The sequence below is a fragment of the Littorina saxatilis genome, linkage group LG5, assembly GCF_037325665.1.
Source record: "Littorina saxatilis isolate snail1 linkage group LG5, US_GU_Lsax_2.0, whole genome shotgun sequence".
Taxonomy (NCBI): domain Eukaryota; kingdom Metazoa; phylum Mollusca; class Gastropoda; order Littorinimorpha; family Littorinidae; genus Littorina; species Littorina saxatilis.
Window position 1 is genome coordinate 33,550,185 of NC_090249.1, and position 22,833 is coordinate 33,573,017.

The 22,833-nt window shown below is 40.8% G+C and overlaps 1 protein-coding gene across 3 annotated transcripts in view; it reads right to left on the minus strand.

Annotated features, from left to right (window-relative positions):
• The window catches only part of LOC138966931 (uncharacterized), a 49,984-nt gene that overhangs the window by 19,470 nt on the left and 7,681 nt on the right, over nucleotides 1-22,833 (minus strand). For 2 of the 3 annotated variants that reach the window (XM_070339332.1, XM_070339331.1), the window contains exon 1: nucleotides 7,612-8,811. The exons of the other annotated variant lie outside the window; for it this stretch is intronic. In XM_070339332.1, coding sequence (XP_070195433.1) covers nucleotides 7,612-7,671 — 60 coding nt within the window. In that variant the 5' untranslated portion in view covers nucleotides 7,672-8,811. Of the gene's footprint in view, nucleotides 1-7,611; nucleotides 8,812-22,833 lie in introns of those variants that run through there. 3 annotated transcript variants of the gene reach the window in all.

The window sequence follows — 22,833 nt, forward strand, 5'->3', positions numbered from 1 at the left end:
AATCAGCCACCTCTAGGCTGATCGGTTTGTTTTGTCTGTTTTTTTGTTTTTTTGTTTTTGTTTTTTTGTTTCCTACATTCTTAAATCAAATTGTGTTCATATATCAGCCATATTTGTTTCGGCTACAGTACAGTCGCTGGACAGAATGGAGCGTACCCGCATGATTGATTCTCGCAGAACTGAACCTACGGATTCGTAGGCTTACAATCCAAACACTGAGCTATGCAAGTAACGGTCCAAGGGGCACCGAGTCTTGGGGTCAAGCAGGGGCAACGAAGCGGAAAAAGGCATAAGTAGGATTAATCCTACTTTGCCACTGACACATAATTTGTGTATACATCTCAATAAGTCAGTGCACCAATTCCTGCATCACCTATTTTACTCTGCGAATACAGATTTTCGATAATACAGTTTACTTTCCGTGAACACGCATTCTTTATATCCTGAAGAATTTTGTAGGTTTTTAGAAAGCAGTCGTCTGCTCATGTTTACTTAGAGCCGAGCCACCAAAAGAAGATTATTACGGTGGAAAAATCCATTGCCCTAGACCTAAATTTCATAAAGTCTGTTCAGAGTCGATAAGAGATACTGTTTTATACCAGACAAACAGTTCTTCTTGGGGTCACCTTTTTGGTGAGCACACTGTTTTGCATTGTGTTTGAATGTACTGTATCACGATATTACTAGTGTCTTGCACATGGTTGTAATAGTCTTCTGTCTCATCTCTGATGTCTTTAAAACACACACACACATAGACACACACAGACACACCGCAGACACACACACAGACACACAGACACACACACACACACACACACATTACATTTTTATGGGAACATCGAACAGTAAAGCTATCACCAAAACCACACTGCCCCTACTCCATCACCATGCGACCGTCCACTGTCGTTTTTACCATTCTAACAAGTCCAGACAAACAACGCATACCACCCTTTTAAAGTACCCCCCGACTCGCACCCTGTTCCGTTGCTAGTAACACATCCAATCACAATCGTTCTCTGTGAAGTAATATTTCACCTGGCGAACAGAAAGTAACTTCACTTCTACACCCCTTCGACTAGTGCCACGACATGGTGTCTCGTCTTCTACGAGATACACGACTCGCAGACTCAAAATAAGTTCAACGAAACAGCACTATTTGCTATAGTTATCAGGCACACATTAGAAAGTGCTGTATAGCTTGATCGCTACTGAGTTCTAAAGTCTAGAATAGCCGACAGAGAATCAGCCGATAACTGTTCGACCCCTGGACACTTGAAGTTACCATCACAAGGGTAGGAGCTGATAAAATGCCATGTTTGTCCGGACATACACGAGGTGCGCGAACGCATGGACGCATACAAATAAGTTGATTTTAAAACAAGTATCCAGTTAACTGCGGGTACCGGTGGTTTCTGGAGTACGTGTGCACAACCTTCGAGAACCCGGGTCACGTTTTCAATGAATAGTAAAACAGACAGTATTGTCTTGCCTCAAGAAAACGAACGAAGTGGAATTGGGGACAGGAGTGGGGGGGGGGGGGGGAGGGATGTGTGGAGTTATAGTATGGAAGGAAAATAAGAACTACTTGTTAAAGGAAGACACAAACAGGGGGTAATGTTAAATCTACAGAGTGATTAAAGCAGACCGACACACACACACACACACACACACACACACACACACACACACACACACACACACACACACACACACACACACACACACACACACACACGCATTTCTAATCCTTGCATGCAGTCACATGTACGCACGAAAGACAAAGTAATTCATTCTTCACAGCTAGCCTAATTCAGTAACTGCAAGGTCAAATGGTGCATCAACTTCGTGGAAACAAATCAGACTAGCGAAGGAGCAAAGGCAAATGATTCTCCGAATATTTGTTTCTTGTATTCATATCCACTGCAACCATTACATATAACCTACAACAGCTTGACCTTAGCATTTACAAGAGTTTATTGAATTTCAGGGTTTAGCCTGGGAGAAAAAGGCAATGGGACATTTGTCCCCCTCAACCGAATTCCGAAGGGACATAATCGAAGGCAAGAAGCGCCAAAGAGGCATGTAGGCTTACGCGTTTTGTGTGTAATCCGATGTAAAGTGTACATTTGGTGGCGCAGTGATACGTAATCTCAATGCGCCCCTTGACGCACTGAAGGGAATTGTGATGGGACATTTTCAGATTTAATGCGCCAATGGCTCTAGTAAATGAAACCCTGGAATTTGTTAGCACAAAGGAAAAAGACAGAGAGGAATCTATGGAATCAGGATGCAAGTCGTTCACCAATTCTGCTTAGTTACAACAGACTGATATCTGTCCAGGCTTTGAAATGTAATGGTTCAAGTTCATTCTCCCTCTTTGACGTTAACAAAAAAGTTGCAGCCTGGCTATTTCCTGTATACAGGAGGTATGTTTTGCTGAATTCAATTCATTGACTGACATAGGTGTCGTTTACTTAAATTAATTCAGAAAAAAATCCACTCTACACAGAAAGCGGCAAGCCTGTTGAATTTTGGTATGTGTGAAAGTGGAGAGATGGTCTTATTCCGTGTTAAATCCCGGAGAGTTCTGTGGTGGTGCACATTCTAGTTCACACTGGAAGGAATGTATATTTAAACTTAAAAAAAAAAAAAAAAATTCATTCGTTCGGCTTCCTGACGAGTGGACGTAAACTGATAGAACTATCAAGATAAGTTTTGTGTGAATATTTGTTTGTCTGTTCACTTAAAGGTCCTTGTCTACATTTTTATACCGAAATCGCCATTTGACTATTAAAATGCAGAGTCTATTATCTACAAATATCAACAATACACCCCCTTTCGATCAGGAAAGACGAAGCCAGTGTAGCCGTTTGAAAATTCATTGTAGTATTCCAGCGTAGTACTCATAGTAGGATATCCTTATTTGGAAAATGCCAAGCGCAAAACTCCTCTCAAATCCCGTGCATTTCGTGCGTTTAAAAAAAACGTGGACAGCGCTCCAGTGTCAAACTGTTGCTGCACTTGTTTGGGCGTGGCTATAAGCACAGTGACATGAATTTGATTGGTCAGTATTTTTTTTAGGCAAAGCACATGTTCTCAGCAAACAGAAAACAAAATATTGGAAGCGTGAGTCACGCTACCCAAAAATAAAATCTTTTTTTACATATATTTTTTTTCTATAACTTTTTTCCCCAGGGTTCATTCATCATCTGACATAACTTTTTAGCGAAATCTAACCATAAGATTATTGAAAAAAAGCAAAAATGTAGACGACCACCTTTAATGACCGTTGGGTCGATATATTTGTGAATGTAACGTATTGTTTTGTCAATAACAAACGTTCCAACAACCTACCTTTCTTGTTTTTTTATTCTGAATTTTGGAACGTTGGCAGTCTCTTTGTTTTTGGATTTTTTTTTATATTTAAACTTGTAATTGCTATGGATTCTCGCCTGTGGACTCTCGCCTGTGGACTCTCCTGGAAGTGACCTATTTAACTTGACCTCACCTAAAACATTTTTTGTAACTTAAAAAAAAAAGATTAGTTATTTTTATTTGGTTAATTATTATACCAAATATAATTAAAGATTACAAGATTTACTTATCATGATCTTTGTTTTTGGATCTGACCTCACCTATTTATCAAAGCTACCTGGGAACTTATTTCACTTACTCCCTAACTTACAATACATATTTTACTGTATTTGACCTTGCTGTATTTGCCTGAATTTATGTTACAGTTCCAAACGTGAACACATTTAAAAAGATATACGTTTGCAAGTAGTCACAAGATCAGCAGAGATAACGAAAAACAACAAGTAAAATAACGTCTCTACAGGTTTGAATCAGATGGCACAGAATGCCTCAGTAGGATTGTACCCCAGTCATCTTCAAAAGGCAACAAAACGATTACGAGATAAGTAAAAAGCTACTGTCTGTGACTTTGATCACTGCCTTATCATGATCTGCTGTGGTGACCGAACGACGGGGTGTGTGCTATGCTGGCATTTTTTTCATGGTGTATCAGTGCAACTTTACATACATGTGTACTGAAGCTTTGTCACGGCATTGCACTGAATTCTGTGTCATATAGAATGCACAACGAAATGCATTTGTGACCTTGAATATAACAAAAATAAATTTTAAAGTTACAAAAAAAGTTTTTGTTAATATACAATCAAAAACAAACGAGAGAAAAAACGCAAGAAAGAATCTACAATTCAACCGGCGCATTACACTTTCCTAGCAACGCTATAAGTGCTTTTACACATGGGCTTAAAAGTCAGGGCTGGACCAAGTTCGTTTGAGGGGGGAGGTTCCAAATGAAGGCAGGGGTCCAGGGGCCGTCGAGGCCCCGGTGGGGTACAGGGGCAACGCCCCGCTGGGGGGCAAAGCCTCCCAGAAGCCGAGAAAATGTTGCATTTGTGAGGTCATTTTTTGGTCTTTCCTTGCAACTGGGAATAAAAATTACACATTTTCAACAGTAACAAAATACTTCAGATATTCATTTACCATAGTGGTTCAGTGGATCAAAGCCCCCCAAAAAAGGCACGTCCTGCAGTCATTATTGAGGGATTCCTTGGATGATGGACTTATAACGGGGAGGGCAGGCCGTTGTCGACTTGATCGATGTTGTTCATAATTTGAAATAGTTTTAGAAGACCAAATAAACTAAGGGATTTGGGGGAAGAACTTAAAAAGTCCACATTTTTTTTTCTCTCTGAGAAGTACATCGGATGGCCAGGGGAGGGGGGGGGTTCCGGAACCCAGGAACCTTCCCCCCCCAGATCCGGCCCTGAAAGTTCTCTTAAGCCTTGCACCCATCTCGATTTCATTAGATACATATTAGCCTGTAAGGCTCTTTTTGATAAAGTAGAACCAGGTCCTCTTTTGTAAACTTTTAGTTTCTTATCAGATAGCACATAGTCAAACCAGTGACCTTTTTTCGGCGATAATAGTGATCTATTACATAATTATTCCTTGAAAGAATGTCTATGCTGGGGCGTGATGGAGGCAGAAAACGCTGTTGTCACATTGCATGTACATTGTGTTCCCAGTTGAGAGACCACAGACTACTCAGACGGAAGATGATCAGTCTGAACTTGAAAAGAGGATGCCGTGCAAAGGAAAACCACTCTAATTTTATTCAAGAGAAGTCTTCGGGTTTAACAAATCCTACAGGTTAGGTAGGGCCCATTGTGGAATTATTCTTCTTCTTTCACTGCTTGATATTTTAAGCGCGTTATTTCTACCACGGCTCGGTCCTTCCAAATCAGTGATTTGTCGGTCATAATTTCCATTGCGTGCTACCTTTTCCTGTAGCGTAGTACAATGTAGAACACAGCTCTACTTAGATCGAAAGGTCAAGATATCGGATCAAACTAGATGTTTTGATACAAGCTGCCATGGTGTGTTTCCTCTGGCTTCCAATGTCTGTATTTCCAAAGTCTTTCATAGTCTTTGTCCCTGTTACCGCTGCCTGCTTCCACAAGTGTACACAGTTTTGGTGTTCACTATGACTAACTCCTGCATCCTACGTTTTAAAAGTTTTTGTAGTTCATGTTTTTATAGCTCAGTATTCCAATTGCTATTATTTTTGTCTGAGGTGAGGTTGGTGTTGGGAGTCAGGGTATGTAGCGTTAGGAATCACGACACTGTGCATGCAGTAAGGTTGTGAGTGATCATGAGTCCCCAGATAAATGTAATCTGGGGTCCCTGGCGCTTGATCAAAAGAGAGTTGATCGATCGGACAATCGATTACAAACATATCGACGCCTTCTTGTGGATACCATACGGTGAGAAACTTGTTTAGCTCTGGATTTTGGGTCCTAGGTTTGAACCTCTTTTTGGGTTATGAAGACCTTAAATCTTGAAGAACCGCGACCTTTAATTTTGTATAACTTAGACATGTCGTGGGAAAAATTATTCACACTCTTCTCTTCCTTTAGATCACATCAAACTCAAGCCGACGACCAGAAATCTTGATTTAAATATTACACAGTTCAGAGCAACCCCCTTTGATATCAAGAACCATGAAGTCTATTACATTGCAAAATCAAAGTCTCACGGCTTTGAAGGGGTAAATCAAGCTTTTAGAGAATGGCACACCGATTCTCTTATTAATGTTTAAAAGCGTGCACCTTTTTGTGCTGAAATCTTAAGTCTGAATGATAGGGGCTGCATTATATCACACATTGAGTCATTGACGCGTTTCTCTTTGAAAATGTACACCATTCAGCACACGTACTGACTTGAAAAAGATAGTAAAACCCCGAGCGGTGATCTACGGCTTAAACACATGGCAGCTGGTGCTCCAAGTTCAGTTTCTGCACCGTCGCTGAACCCTCGACCAAGTCTCAAGAAACAAACAGCACAACAATAATGGATCAAAGAAAGTGGCACAAAAACGCTTGACACAGGGGCAAGCGCAGCTTCTGAGAACGACAGGTGAAAAGAGGGAGTGGTGTACCTGCAGACCGCTGCAATAATTTAAAGGAGCAGTTCTTTTCGTTAAAACGATTCGGAAGATAAGACAATCCCTCCACTTGGACACATAACTAAAATCAGCTGCCTGGCTGCTTCCAGTGAGTGTGTTCCATCTGGTTAGTATTGCTGTTTTAGTGAAAAGATGTCATCTTTCTTTCTTTATTTGGTGTTTAACGTCGTTTTCAACCACGAAGGTTATATCGCGACGGGGAAAGGGGGGAGATGGGATAGAGCCACTTGTTAATTGTTTCTTGTTCACAAAAGCACTAATCAAAAAATTGCTCCAGGGGCTTGCAACGTAGTACAATTTATGACCTTACTGGGAGAATGCAAGTTTCCAGTACAAAGGACTTAACATTTCTTACATACTGCTTGACTAAAATCTTTACAAACATTGACTATATTCTATACAAGAAACACTTAACAAGGGTAAAAGGAGAAACAGAATCCGTTAGTCGCCTCTTACGACATGCTGGGGAGCATCGGGTAAATTCTTCCCCCTAACCCGCGGGGGGAAAAGATGTCATCGTTCGGTTAACCTCTTTTGAGGCGGTGTTGACCTTTAAAAGAGTAACAGTCACTCGGGACTTAAAGTTCGATCGCTGTTCAGTGTTGAGCGTTTGATTAATCAAGCAGGGTTGATTTACTGCATGAACGTTGACGTTTGACAACCAAAAATTGTATGGGAACTCGATGCTCCTAGATCCTTCGTATTCAAATCAGACGTAAGCAGTAGAACCGAATCAAACCTCATCAATCGTAGAAACGAAAGCAGCGACAAAACAAATACTTCAACTGTCAACAACACGGACAGGAACCAATATCGGTAAAGTGTCGCTTCAAATGCAAGCTAGGCCTCAAACAAACAAATCATGGAAATGCGTCACTGGTCAGGGCAGAAAGGTTGTTTGGCCTGAATCAAAATCACTAAACTTGTATGAGTATCAAGAACACACGGGAAAGAATGCTTTCTTTCTTTATTTGGTGTTTAACGTCGTTTTCAACCACGAAGGTTATAGGAAAAGACATTAATGACAGTATACAAATCTATACCTCTTTCTATAGTCTACCTTGTTGGTACACACTGACCAAACAGCCGTGCATGTAAATCGATTTCTAGCTTACCTTATTCTTAGCATGTACGAACTCGTCCTTTCTCGGGGTTTCTGCCCATACCCACGCCATGGTGGCGTAAGCTGACGATTGTTTTCACACTTCAAGAAACGCAAAACCACCGTGTTATTGTTGTTCCTTTGGTCTCCGAGGCTGTCCGTTTATCAGCAGAGGGTACTCCCATAGAATGTAAGGCAATGGTTCACACTCGCTTGAAACAAATCTGTGGTTTTCACTGCGGAAAGATCGACAGCTACGAATCACAGTTTCAGCCGTCTTCGTTTTTCTGCCTCTTTGATATTTGAGGCGAATGAAAGAAGACTCAACAGTCCGCTATGCCGCTACGACATAAACCAACACGCAATCGCATTCCTAATCCGACTTAATTAGGCAGGTCTCTACATTTCCTGCTGTCGGCACAATTCTTTCAGGTAAACTTGACTGACTCAGGTTCATAGACTTTCAAACTGTCCAAGCTTTGCTTCTTCCTCGATAGAACTAATTCCGAGGACTTTACGAGTGTCTTGTGTTACCAAGTCGTTGATTTGGCACGGGTACAAATGATCCCCGCGACCCCAAGGGTACCTGCTGTCGCCGTCACTGTCGTAGATTCTGACACCAACAGACTTGATCCTGGAGCCAAGATAGGTATCCTGTGTCGGTCGCAATTTGGTATAGACACTAACTGCTTGGTGAACAGAAAGTTCACGCCACCACAGCGTAGAGAGTATGAAAATGAACACCTAGAAACTCTCCTCCTCTGTCTCGGTAGCCCGGTAGTCACCACTCCAACAATGCTTCACTTCCTTGGTGTATTTCAAAAGGCCAAAAGCTATCCTGTCCTGGCAACGAAATGTCTCTACCAAAATTCCTCTCCAAATGCCACTCGAGTCGTTGGCCGAGCCTTACAGCCTTATAAATCACCTGGCACAGTTTTCTTGTGCAATGATAAGCGACAACACGCTTTAATCGCTGTAATAGTTGTCAAAACTGGAGCCAATAAGTCTGTCTCCCGAAAGGTTAGGCTATAGCTAAAATCTAGAAAGTGTTTCTGAGAGGGTGAATAACACAAAACTGCCACAGTCTACTTTTATTTAGTATATCATATCCTAGGCAACTGACGTTTAGACCATCAACACCGGTAACTATTTGTCATCAAGTTAAACTAACTACAGACATGGCTGCCAGGGAGAACACTTCAGTTCTGAGCAATGCACCACACCAATACGAAATGTTCCAAACGACAAGAGCAGTTAACTCTCAGCACTTTTGCTTGGGTGTGAAGAGCGAAAAAGAGATATCTGTTTAATGTTTGACAGACGTTGTAGGCCATTCAAGTACAACGTTTTATTCAAAAAGCGGGGCAGAAAGATCGGGATACAAGCATAGAATTGCGGCGTGCGCTGGCGTGTAGGGCAAGGCATTGCCTGTTAACGGCACCCGTTTTCAACAGTCAGTGTTGAGTACCCGGTTATCGGCGGAAAAGGCACACAAAGCCGTATCTATCAACATCAAATACAGCTTTCACTGACTTTTACATGGCTGGCAGAAAGGGGGTAGCCCAAGAGGGCACTGCGAACAAACAGTAGCAGGGTACGGGTATAGAAATGTCAGAAAGACTGGACTAATTGATTTGTTTGCACAGTCTGACATTACACCCACCGACCACAGAAGCACCAATCAATGGATGTATGTTAATGCATAAATTCAATTTTCATTCATTGACATTAAAGTTCAAACATCAGGAAATGCTCGTAACCAGGAAGACTTTTAAGCAGTTAACACAAAAGCGGGCGGTGATTATTACAAGTTTTAACCGCTTGTTATTATGTCATAAACTAAAGTGAGCCCCCCAAAATTAGTGATGTATATTGTATAATAACACCCAAACAAGGAACATTTCGTGCCATAACTAAGGCCGCCAAAGAAGAAGTACCCTCATGAATGCTCTACATGATTTTTGTGGCACCATTAATGAAAGTGAAACATAGAAATTCTATGACGATTAATAAGAGCAAAACAAGGAAACGGTCGTGCCATACGGCTATCAAAGAATGAGTACCCTCAAGAATGCGTCAACATTTAACACAGTTCAAGAGCAATGTCGATGAGTGTGGGGGACAAGGAGGGGATGAAGGCTAAAGGTAACAACAAACAACTGTTCAGCTTCTGACGTGCCATAAGTACATTATCTCCCAAGGGTTCCATCAGTATAACGTATCAGTAGTACTTTTAAGAAATAAGCAATTATTCATGCGAAGAAATTCTGAATAAAATTTTGTTTAAACCAATCATTTAAAGGTGACAGTTGCAACTCCAAAATCATATTCTTCGGTCTACATTCATAGAAATTAAAGGCACACGAATTCAAACGCCTCCAGCTGAACGTTTCTAACGATACATGTATAACTTGGCGTCCTTAGCAAGACTGTTGTGACATAAATTATGAGGATCAGTTCTATTCTCTGTAACACATTTTGTGGTATACCGTCTCAATATAATTAACTGGAGAAAAAAGTGTACGACAATTTCAGGGATGAAAAGCCCGTTGACACCTCCCGACCTGTGCTCTTTCTTACAAATATCGTATACTTTTAATACACTGACATAAGAATCTTTTTAGACAACAAGAAATAGAAATCTGCACTTTGAAAAACACAGAAGTAGGTGGATTATGGCGTTATCCTCGGCTGTCTGCAAACACACACACACCTACACTTTGAAATGCACTCAACTACAAAATGTCTTATACAACTGTAGACCGTACTACAATGCACCTGCACTTGGTACACGAAGACGGTTTCAAATTGACAGTCTCTGAAAAAAATCGTCAGTTATCGCTGCTGGCATACGCTTCACTTTTTGAGAGAAAGAAAAGGGCGAAGAGAAATTCCTGCTGCAAAAAAACACATGAAAGCGACTACGAGCGATATATCCATTGTACAGTGGATTTACAGACTGAAAAGAAGGGATTACCAGAGCTCATCTGTCTTTCCCTTACCTAGTGCAGTGATCGCAGTTTGCTGTCTGTGATCATTGAGAAAGAATAAAGACTCACTGTCTGCTGGGTTCTATCATGCGATGCTAGTGACAAAGAAGGGATTCGCCAATTTTGACGCTTCAAAGAGTGACAGGCCTGGCCCAACAAATCAGCTCAGAGGGACAGTCAACTCTGTGATGGGTGATGTGCAGTAGACATGGAGATGCACGTCACTGAAGGGAATTACCTATCGTTCATGTAAGGAATGTTAAGGGAACAGGGAGAGCCCACTAAACGCAACAAAAATGAAATGCAGCTGAACAACAGATATCGGCACTATAACAAAAAGAACTCCAAAATGAGTTTCCTATATCGAACAAACCAATTGACAGCCATGCACCAACAAAAGCAACAGCAACCATTTCTCAAATTTGACAAACGATCTTAAACAGTACTCAGACGAAACCTAGCACATTGTATTTGCACAACCATTTTAAACGGTAACAAAAGAAAGAGAGAGAGAGAGAGAGAGAGAGAGAGAGAGAGAGAGAGAGGGGGGGAGGGAGAGGGAGGGAGACAGACAGACAGAGAGGGAGAGCGCTATTAAACTTTTTCTTATTACATGCACGGGTAATATAGGATTATCATTTACTGAACAGAATAGCTTCTGCCTGGTGTCTGTGCCTCGCGAAAAACCTCTGCATATATCTGTGACCTCCCTTCCCGACGAATCTATCCTGATTTGTTGGGTTAGTCCCCCTTTCTTATCGATTCATACAGCTCTCTCTCTCTCTCTCTCTCTCTCTCTCTCTCTCTCTCTCTCTCTCTCTCTCTCTCTCTCTATCTCCGATAAAAACATTCCTTTCCAATAATAGTAATAAGAAACAAGATTTCGTTTGGTATGTAGTGAAATTATTGTAATAGTACCTGTTTATTTTCGGGAATCACGGGCACAGAGAGAGAGAGAGAGAGAGAGAGAGAGAGAGAGAGAGAGAGAGAGAGAGAGAGAGAGAGAGAGAGAGAGAGAGAGAGAGAGAGAGAATTGAATTGAACTTTCTTTCACAAGGAGAGAGAGAGAGAATTGAATTGAACTTTATTTAACAAGGAGAGATAGAGAGAGAGAGAGAGAGAGAGAGAGAGAGAGAGAGAGAGAGAGAGAGAGAGAGAGAGAGAGAGAGAGAGAGAATTGAATTGAACTTTCTTTCACAAGGAGAGAGAGAGAGAATTGAATTGAACTTTATTTAACAAGGAGAGAGAGAGAGAGAGCCATCTTCTTACCCGTTCAGTAAAAGAGAGGAAAGGTCAAGGAGAACTTCCCCAGCGAACACCCACTCCAAAACAGAAAAAGAGAGAGAGAGAGAGAGAGAGAGACAGAGAGAGAGAGAGAGAGAGACAGAGACAGAGAGAGAGAGAGAGACAGACAGACAGACAGAGACAGACAGACACAGAGAGTCAGAGAGACAGAGACAGAGAATGGGAAGAAAAGATTCACAGACGGACGAAGCCAGATAAAATGGCCCCATGGCCATGGTCACAAATGTATGTCTATTGCGGCCATAAATGCCCAATGATAGCAGTATATCAGGTAATATTGCTATTTCATATGTTACGTGGATTTCCATTGGTCAATTGGGCAAAACTGAGCTCAGTGCAAAAGTGATATCGACGACATTTCTGTCGATATCAGTTTTGATAAACTGATATCGACGACCTCTTCATTGCTCCCCCACTTCAAAAACAAAAACACCTAAATTTAAAAACAAACAAATATATATGAAAATGTAATGATCCCAGAATTTAGTTGAGCAAGTGACTAAAGACTTTTTGAAAGAAAAGACATTTTGAAATACTGAAAAGTACAAGAAAAGAGTGAACAAAAAGAAATAATAATCAGAGGGAGGAATATGGAACAGCCAAAACTGAGACAAATACTTTTGTAATTTTTTTTACAGTAAATACAAAATGTCCAGAGAATTAGCAATATATATATTTAACATTGACTGACTGTGTGATGATATCTTCTGCTATTGGTCTGTTTCGACAGTGATATCAAAATCTCGACCTCCGGTCTCGATTTTGATATCACTGTCTCAACAGACCATAGCAGAAGATATCATCACACAGTCCGTCAATATTGGGTAATACAGCTCTTCAGACAGCTATCACGGACCAGGTGGACGCTTTATGAGTTATCAACTGCTCATCTACATACATTTTCCGTGTGAACGCCTCATTAGCTCTTTGACGCCGTCGGTCCATCGAAGAAATATTCAAGGTCTTCCACACTCTAGCGACAAAAACACGATAGCGCCTGTCAGAATGAGTAGCTACTTATACAATAGACATTCGGCGTTTGAACCAGCTCATTGCAATGGTCGCAAGGGTGTCTGACTTGCCATATTCCGATCGGGCCAGAGCCAGAGCCGAAATCGGAATTTGACGCCAATTGAAACTATTCGAGTGTTTCAAAAGCACGAAAAGGGTATCGGTTTTCGCACGTTAAAAACTTGGGTGGTAAACGTTCGAACTCAAGTAAGTCTTGCAAGCTCAGAGCTTTTCAGAGATTAAGAGTTTTAAACACCTTATTTTATTTTGAAATGAGGTATTTAAGCAACATGGAGAATTTTTAATTTTTATAGTCTCCAAAACAACACAATCTGCCACTGAACTGTCACCACCTATAGAGCATATCTCCGTTACGAATTGTATTAGCGAAGTCACCAATTGTTCTTTTTTAAGTAGTAAGTTTGAAATGTGCATCAAGGATGGTGTGTGTGAAGTATTTTCTCTTGGCAAGGCTAAAATCAAAAGACGTACGTTCTCTTGGCTGTGCAATGATTGAAAAGAGGAGAGATGTCCGCGGCATTTATCTTCATGCATTACAAATTTACCGGGGGTGGGGCGGGAGAGAGAGAGAGTAGAATGTCTGTATAAGTAACCACACAAACATATGGAAGCGACTGTGAATTCCGTCTCTAGATACAAGTACCCATGGTGGACATACAATCGTCATGGTCTGTTGGTGGTCAGTGATATGCTGCTTGAACATAATTATGTTGATGGAAGCACAGGTCGTGATGAAAAGGAAATAAAAAGAAATAATTATATGATACTGTAAAGTGCACAGTGTAAAAATATCGCCATTCCAACTGGGAACTGTTGTTGCTCAGGGCAAAGGGCGCTTTACCCAGTAAACGCCAATCTCCCTACTTTGGGATGCAATTGGTGTTCAAGAGCGGTGGGTGTTTTACAAGGTACTTTACATTAATTGTATTTGTTTGTTCATGCTCATGTTGTATAGACCGGCACGGTGGCCTAGTGGTAAGGCGTCCGCCCTGTGATCGGGAGGTCGTGGGTTCGAACCCCGGCCGGGTCATACCTAAGACTTTAAAATTGGCAATCTAGTGGCTGCTCCGCCTGGCGTCTGGCATTATGGGGTTAGTGCTAGGACTGGTTGGTCCGGTGTCAGAATAATGTGACTGGGCGAGACATGATGCTGCGACTTCTGTCTTGTGTGTGGCGCACGTTAAATGTCAAAGCAGCACCGCCCTGATATGGCCCTTCGTGGTCGGCTGGGCGTTAAACAAACAAACAAATCATGTTGTATTCCAGTTTCTGTTTGCCTCCCTCTGTCCCTTTTTTTGTTGGTGCCGTTAAGTTGGTGTGGCTGTTTTTTGTTTGGGGCTGAAGATACCGACAAATTAGCTTTAAAGATTCGTTTTAAATGACGCCGCTAATTCGCCCTTGGTTCAAGCCCCGTCCCTTTCTTTCTTTCTTTCTTTATTTGGTGTTTAACGTCGTTTTCAACCACGAAGGTTATATCGCGACGGGGAAAGGGGGGAGATGGGATAGAGCCACTTGTCAATTGTTTCTTGTTCACAAAAGCACTAATCAAAAATTTGCTCCAGGGCCTTGCAACGTAGTACAATGTATTACCTTACTGGGAGAATGCAAGTTTCCAGTACAAAGGACTTAACATTTCTTACATACTGCTTGACTAAAATCTTTACAAAAATTGACTATATTCTATACAAGAAACACTTAACAAGGGTAAAAAGAGAAACAGAATCCGTTAGTCGCCTCTTACGACATGCTGGGGAGCATCGGGTAAATTCTTACCCCTAACCCGCGGGGGGTCCCCGTCCCTACTCAAACTAGAACTTATACACATGTCAAGGTACTACTTCCAGCATTAGGAGCGAATTTGAACTCTGTGTTACAACACATGCGCAATGAATTCGTCCAAACTTTCTCTGGGACATTCAAAATGGACGGCAGGATTATCAATAGTCGTGTTTGGTTTGGCAGAAGCCATCGGCTTTCACTTAGCAAAAGCCCCATGGTAACAACCGGGTAGATACGCCACCCGAGCCCCGAAGACGCATGGGAGCTACCCCGATACCCGGTTAAACCCACCCTGAATGAATTGTGGCCGTATCCCCAGACACCAGTGATTATGTGCAAAAAGGAGAGGTTAAGAGGGAATTGATTGCGAGTTTAGTGGGGCGGGGTGTCATTGTCACCTATCTGATAACGTGACAGCTGTGATACTTGGCTGAAGATTCACGGGCTTCGCTTGCAGTCAGCGGATTTTGTGGATTTGGATTTTATGAAAGATGGAAAAAAAGAAAAGAAAGAAAGAAAGAAAGAAAGTAAGAAAGTAAGAAAGAAAGAAATAAAAAAAGAAAGAAAACAAACAAACAAACAAACAACAACAAACAAACAAACAACAACAGCAAAAAAAGAAACAAAAAGAAAGAAAGAAAGAAAACATGATTAAAGAAGAAAACTAAAAAGTGGAAAACAGACAACATGAGAAAGAAACTTCTTGTGTTATCGTGGGCTAAAACCCCCAAGTGCACTCGCTTTCTTGCGCGAGTTGGCTAGGCCGAGTATGGCGATACCCTACCCCCGCCCCTCCCCCCCTATTTCGGCAGTTATAACTATGTTTTTTGCAGAAAAGAAAGCGGGGGGGGGGGGGGGGGGGGCAGAATAATAATATAGGAGAATCTGAAATGGGTGGAGACAATTTGATGATTTATATTCAACTATCGTTGTGTGGTCGTAAATTTATTTTTCATTGTAGAAACAAGTAAGAAAACAGGACGAGGAAGATTTACCTTTTCAAAAGATAACGTTACAGATTTACGACCAACTTTCCTTGCGTGATAAGGTCAATGTTGTAAGCGCTTCCTAAGTTGTGACAAACAACAGGACAAAGGAAGGAGGAATAAGAAAAAGTGAGGTGGAGGGGAGGTTGTATGGGCAAAACTTCTTTGAAATTACAGCCTAAAAAAATCGTAGAAAACCGGGCTTTAAATTAGAGAGAGTTTTAAACAAGTCGCGTAAGGCAAAATTACTACATTTAGTCAAGCTGTGTAACTCACAAAATGAAACGGAACGCACTGCATTTTTTCACAATGACCGTAGTTCGCCGCTTGTGCATAACGGAGTGAAACTGACGAGCCTGTTCAGCGCGGTAGTGGTTTCGCTGTGCTGCATAGCACGCTTTTCTGTACCTCTCTTCGTTTTTAACTTTCTGAGCGTGTTTTTAATCCAAACATATCATATCTATATGTTTTTGGAATCAGGAACCGACAAAGAATAAGATGAAATTGTTTTTAAATCGATTTCGGACATTTAATTTTGATAATAATTTTTTTATTTTTAATTTTCAGAGCTTGTTTTTAATCCAAATATAACATATTTATATGTTTTTGGAATCAGAAAATGATGTAGAATAAGATGAACGTAAATTTGGATCGTTTTATATATATAAAAAAAATATTACAATTTTCAGATTTTTAATGACCAAAGTGATCAATTAATTTTTAAGCCACCAAGCTGAAATGCAATACCGAAGTCCGGCCTTCGTCGAAGATTGCTGGGCCAAAATTTCAATCAATTTGATGGAAAAATGAGGGTGTGACAGTGCCGCTTCAACTTTTACAAAAAGCCGAATATGATGTCATCAAAAGTATTTTATCGAAAAAAAGAAAAAAAACGTCTGGGGATATCATTCCCAGGAACTCTCATGTAAAATTTCATAAAGTTCGGTCCAGTAGTTTGGTCTGAATCGCTCTACACACACACACACGCACAGACAGACAGACAGACACACAGACAGACAGACAGACACACACACACACACACACACACACACACACACACACACACACACACACACACACACACACACACCACGACCCTCGTCTCGATTCCCCCTCTATGTTAAAATATTTAGTCAAAACTTGACTAAATATAAAAAGGAGTAAATTTACAAAAGTTCTGAAAAAAATCCAAAAATCAAGGTCTTGAAAGGGGGAAGTCTTTAAGGGGAACGTAAAAGGGTGATGGTGCAGGGCGCACTGAAGTTATAACACGCATATGCCGCTAAGGCAATGAAGGTGCAAGTTAAGTTCATTTGTCACTGGTAAAGAAGAAGAAAAAGAAAAGTTTCTTATCTGCATGGGTGCACATAAAGTATCTTCCAGTGCATTTAACCTTCGCCTTGCGTGCCGCGCGGGCAATAACAATATGTCAATATTGCGTGTCAGGATCTCATTCATTTTGCCGTGCAAACAGAAACCTGTCAAAGGGTTTCAAATATTACGGTTTTATGGTTTAACCTCTTTTTGTGCCCCGGACGGCTGAAAGCTCTTTGGAAAAAAAAGGAATAACCATTGCCTTTTAAAGGATATTCATTGTGTAAATAATATAGTCAGTAAATCCACTTTCCTTAAGACATACGCTTTATTCTTCTCTTGTTTCTATCTATCGTGATTTTTTTTTATCAGGGATTGGTTCCTCTACTGAAATTCCGACTGAGCATTAGCTTCAACGTTTGTCCCTATCAAACCTCAAATATAGCCCGCCGTTGTAAAAGACTCAAGAGATACTTCCACTACAGAGTTCCGGATATAAGTTACTACCCTTTTTAGTTTTTAGACGGGGCATATATTTAACTAAAGTAATCAATTTAAAACGCGTTCACCTAACTGACGTTTGCTATAATAAATAAATGATGTGTGCACATTCACATAGAACACAAACACACAGATTTGCGACAAGCAAACAGTTTAATAAACGAAGTTTTTGGTAGGGCAACTTTTTCCCAAGGTATCCACCGGTTTCAACTTCCTGTGGCCACATGAAGCGATTAACACACACACGACTGACCCTCGAAAAATCCAGCCGAGGCCATGCGTGTTTAAACATACACTGGTCGAGTGGTCAAACACATACAATCACATTTGGGTCGAAGGTGCATCACCGCAAAAAAGTAAAGTCCCTCTAAACAGTTCATGCTCTTGATTCATGCTGAAGTGATTTTTTGTGTCGTTGTTTGTGTCCACTTGATTGTTAAAATATCTCTCTCTCTCTCTCTCTCTCTCTCTCTCTCTCTCTCTCTCTCTCTCGCAACTTCAGTGAAAATGTTTAAGAGACAGTCACGTTCACACATCATTCGTGAATGAAATGTCTTGTTCGATTGTTATTTTGTTAAACATTTTGTACTAGTGTTATCGGATGTGTAGCTGATCTGAGCAACTTTATTCCCAAATGAAAGTATGTCAATGTAATTTTGTAATTTTTGAGTTCTCCTTATGTAGGGGAAAGTCGCTAAACCTGTAACAGTTAAGGAGAAACAGCCGTACCAGACCAAAAAAATGGATATTGCAAAGCGTTCTTTATATTGTCACATACTAGACTCTATCAGTAAATAAACGAACCACATACAATAAAATAAAAGTCACGCAATTCATCAGACTGATTATAATAAAAATGTCTGCATTTGTTCCAGGTTGGACGCATGGGTGTGTAAAGTGGAACACTGTGTTGTCAAACTCGGAACACATACAAACACACCCTGACTCTCTTTCTAGCTCTGTCCGATGTGTCTCACACAATACAATACAATACAATACAATACAATAACTTTATTAATCTCTAAAAGAGAAATTACATTGCTGAGCGTTTGTGTCCGTAATAATAACATACATAAAACATTCAAAATAAACATTTGTTCTTTGTCCTGAGAAAATATAGCACATTGGTTATCACATAAGAAAGTATATTAAAAATAAATTAACATGCATTCACCATCAACAATGCACAAAAGAAAGTCAGCACCTTGCCGGTTATCACATATTGTCTAAGAGAGTAGAATGCAAAACAAAATCAACAATACTGAAACAATACAGAACACTGACCCCGTGCATCAGAGCGACAACACCAGCATCTACCGCCCCACCTGAGAATTGAAGATGTGAATTGCAGATGGAATGAACGAATTTCTGTAGCGTGTGGATCTTGCGGTTGGTTGTCTGAATCTGTTGCTCCTGTCTGTCCGTCTACTGTCAAATTCCGGTCTGAGTGGGTGCGAGTCGTCAGCCAAAATCTTCTGTACCTTGTCAGTCAGTCGTCGTTCATGTGTTGATGTGAAATTGTCCTGCTTCCTCCCAACCACCCCACTTGCTTTCCTGATGAATTTATCTAATCTATCCCTGTCTTGCTTGTTGATGTTGCCACCCCAACACACGGAGCCAAAGTACAACACACTATTGCACGTTGAAGTGTAAAACATCTGAAGGATTTCTTGTCTGATGTTAAAAGACCTGAGTTTTCTCAAAAAGTACAGGCGAGAGTGGAGTTTCTTCACAAGGGCATCAGAGTTTGGTTTCCATGTCAACTTATTGTCTATAATCACCCCCAAATACTTATACTGCTCTACCTTCTCTACGACCTCCCCCTTGATCACTATCTCCCTGTGTACATGTTCCCCCCTCCTGTTGTCCATTATCATTTCCTTTGTCTTCCCCACATTAAGCTCTAAATAGTTGTTTTCACACCACCCCACAAACCTATCTACCTCCTGCCTGTAGTCAGAGTCGTCGTCAACAGTCAGCAGTCCGGTCAGTCCAGTGTCGTCAGCAAACTTGGTTATGGGGCAGGAGTCACTAGAACTTCTGAAATCTGCTGTGTAGAGAGAAAAAAGAAAAGGTGAGAGTACTGTGCCTTGTGGTGCCCCTGTGTTTGTGCAGATTGTGTCTGAAACTGATTGCCCCCCCACCCTAACATACTGTGGCCTGTTTGTCAGGTAGTCCATAACCCAGAGGATGGTGGCTGCTGGGACATTCATGCTAAAAAGCTTCTCCGCCACGCACACATATACACCCACACACTCTCATTCACACACAAACAAGCACACATTGCCACACACACAAGATAGATAAATACGTCATAACATTTTGATTAAGCCATTTTATGTAAACGTCTTTTTTTCAACATCATATTTTGAATTTTACCAAGGAAATAACAAATCGGATAACAATTTAAGCCTTCAATGTAAAACAAAAAGATAAATAAGGGCTAGGTCTAAAAAGGACTGAAAAACAAAACCTTTAATAAAAAGAAGGAAAAAATAGGCAAAGAGCCGATTTCGCAGGCAATGTCCTTTGTCTTCTACTGTCAGCGCAGTCATCGTGTGATTACTGTGTGCACTTCTGGCACTATAACATATCCTCAGGGGAGTTGGTGCCACACATGAAGCAGTACCACGAAATTTCGCAGCTTCATTTGGACCCCTCTTCTGTTGACAAATAGATATAAAAGGGCTACCTGCCCAATTGACTAAATGTAAAAATCATTACGCATAAAGTCTCAAAGCAAATAACTAAGAACAGATTTAAGAACTGATTTTGCAAACACACAAAAATTGCTAAGTACATATTTTGAAGTCCTTTTGTCCGCTGCTGTCAGCGCTGTCCTCGTGTGCCCACTGTGTGCACCTCTGGCACTGTATCATGTTCTAAGGGGAGTTGGTGCCACACATGAAGCAGTACCAAGTGCTTTCCCCCGGGATAGAACGCATCGTCGAGAATGTTCTCGTTTTTTCCGTCTGATCAGAAGATATTCCCCTCTTGTTTCTCTGAGCAGAAGATTTTGTAGCTTCATTCTTTCCTCTTTTTTGTTGACCTGCACGCCTTTTTGCAAGTGAAATCTCCAGCTTTTGCTTGTAAGGAGAAGATAGTTTTTTGGGGGTGATCTCTTCGACGAGCTTGTGGTTGTGCGTTGCAGGACATCAGCAGAAGGTAAGCTTACATTTGCTGCTGACACCAAGCAATCATAATGACCAGAATCTCCATGTACAGTGTACAAAACAACGATGGGGGTGACGTTGGCAAATTTATTTCAGCTTCAAGAATGCTATTGATTAGTTCTTGTTCTATCTCTGGTGTTAATGTAGAAGGTCTTCCTGTGAACTTTACTTCTTCTTTTGCAAATTTGTTTGTTTCCTTCTAAATGACTTTTAAGAGTTGTGACAGTAACACCATAATTATGCTCTTGATGCGCAACGCAAACCCATATCTCCGTTTTTCACTGCCGACAAAGCGCAGCCCCTTTCTTCTGGTAACCACCGCCGTTCGGGTCTCATAATACTGTCAAACAAATCAATCAATCATTCAATAAAACTTATAGAAAGGAAAAACACAACAAAACCGAAAAGAGAATTGAATACGTGAATAAAACAGCAGTGTTTGATGAGGGTAAGATGGAACAGAATGCAGCAAAGCTGGAACACTGTTCCATGTTTGCCTCTCTTATGTGTTCCATCATTGCCGCATGGCACCTGCATGGATTTCGCGTTTTTCTGTTGGATACACGTGACGTTTCAAATCTTTTTTTTCCGTTCAAGTTATTGCAAATCTATGAAGGTTTATCACAGCAATCAACATTTTACGTGAACGTATATAGATAAAGAGTAATAATACGAATTGTAGACGGTAGAAATAAGAAGAAGAAGGAAGAAAAGTTTAAAAACCGTACTATTTTTTTTGTTTTGCCGCGGTAGTCATTTTTTTTTGCTGGAATAATATCAAGGAATGTCACTAGACATTTCTGCAAAACAATTGTTCATGAATTGTTCCCCGTTGATCGCATATTGAGGTGTTCCAAGTTGGCCGACTGTTCCGGGATTGGCGACTTTCCCTTAATTCCTTAAATGCACATTGTGTTGCATTCCATACAATGTATGTCTGTATTTTATATGATTGAATTTTTATTTTTTATGTCCGTCTGTCTTTATGTGTTGTGTACAGGACAGGTTGGAAGAATAGGCTTTGCCTAAAACCTTTATCCTTTTGTAATAAAGTTCTGAGTCTGAGTCTGAGTCTGAGTCTGAGTCTCTCTCTCACTCTCTCTCACTCTCTCTCACTCTCTCTCTCTGTCTCTCTCTCTCTCTCTCTCCAATTACACATTATAATTCTGATTCACGCTCTGATGACAACTGACGCATGTTCCCAGCTACGTCTTAGGCACCCCCGCCCCCCATCATCCCCCAATCTCGGTAGTAGTCATCCATACAATTCACACTTTTTGGGAATTTTAACGCCTCTTTTTAACAAGTAATTGCTTGACAAATTAACATTTTACGCTATTAAAAAGTGTACCTCTGCCAAGACAATTTGAACATTATTCTATCGTTATACGTGTACGTGCAAAGCCCCTGTCGGACAGAATTCAAAAACCACTCCTACCTCACGAACAGGACAAAGTCATTTTCAGACAAATTGTCCGCTCACTTTGCCATCGACAGAGGCTCTTGATCTGCTAATTTCACGGACGATAATAGCCACCCTTTGTAAGCTGAGAGTGATAAGTAAACGGAAAGTGTTTGATGTCCTGTTGGCTGTTAACTGAAAGACACGCTTGACAGTGTCATTCATTCCTCAACACAGACACCCGTTCGTCACGGGCCGCTGACGTCACATTCTTCAAGCATATTGCGGTAAAGTTTCAGTGTAAATTACTAAATATATCCGTGTTGAAATAGAGCAAGTCAATGCAAGTTTAAACATACCAGTTTGATTGTCTATTGCTGAAACATCTAACGGTCATCTAGGGGTAACTTAATGATTTTAATTCTCAAAGAAAGGATGTTGCACGTGTTATCTGAAAATGAATTGCTGAACAGAGTCAGCGGAAGGATACAACTCCATTCCCACTTCGCAGAGACTACCAGAGCAAGGAAAATAACCAACAAAAGCTGTCCTAGGGAGCACCCCCAGTGAACTTAGTTTCATGATAATAGAAACATCTATATCAGACTACAATGGCCAGATGTATTGATTAACTGTGTTAGTTCAAATGCTACTAAAAGTAGGAAAGTGTAGGGACAAAGAAACGGATAGAACGCAGTAGATTGACTAAAACAGTACTTTCACAGATGTTTGTTAGGAGAAAAAAAAAGAACA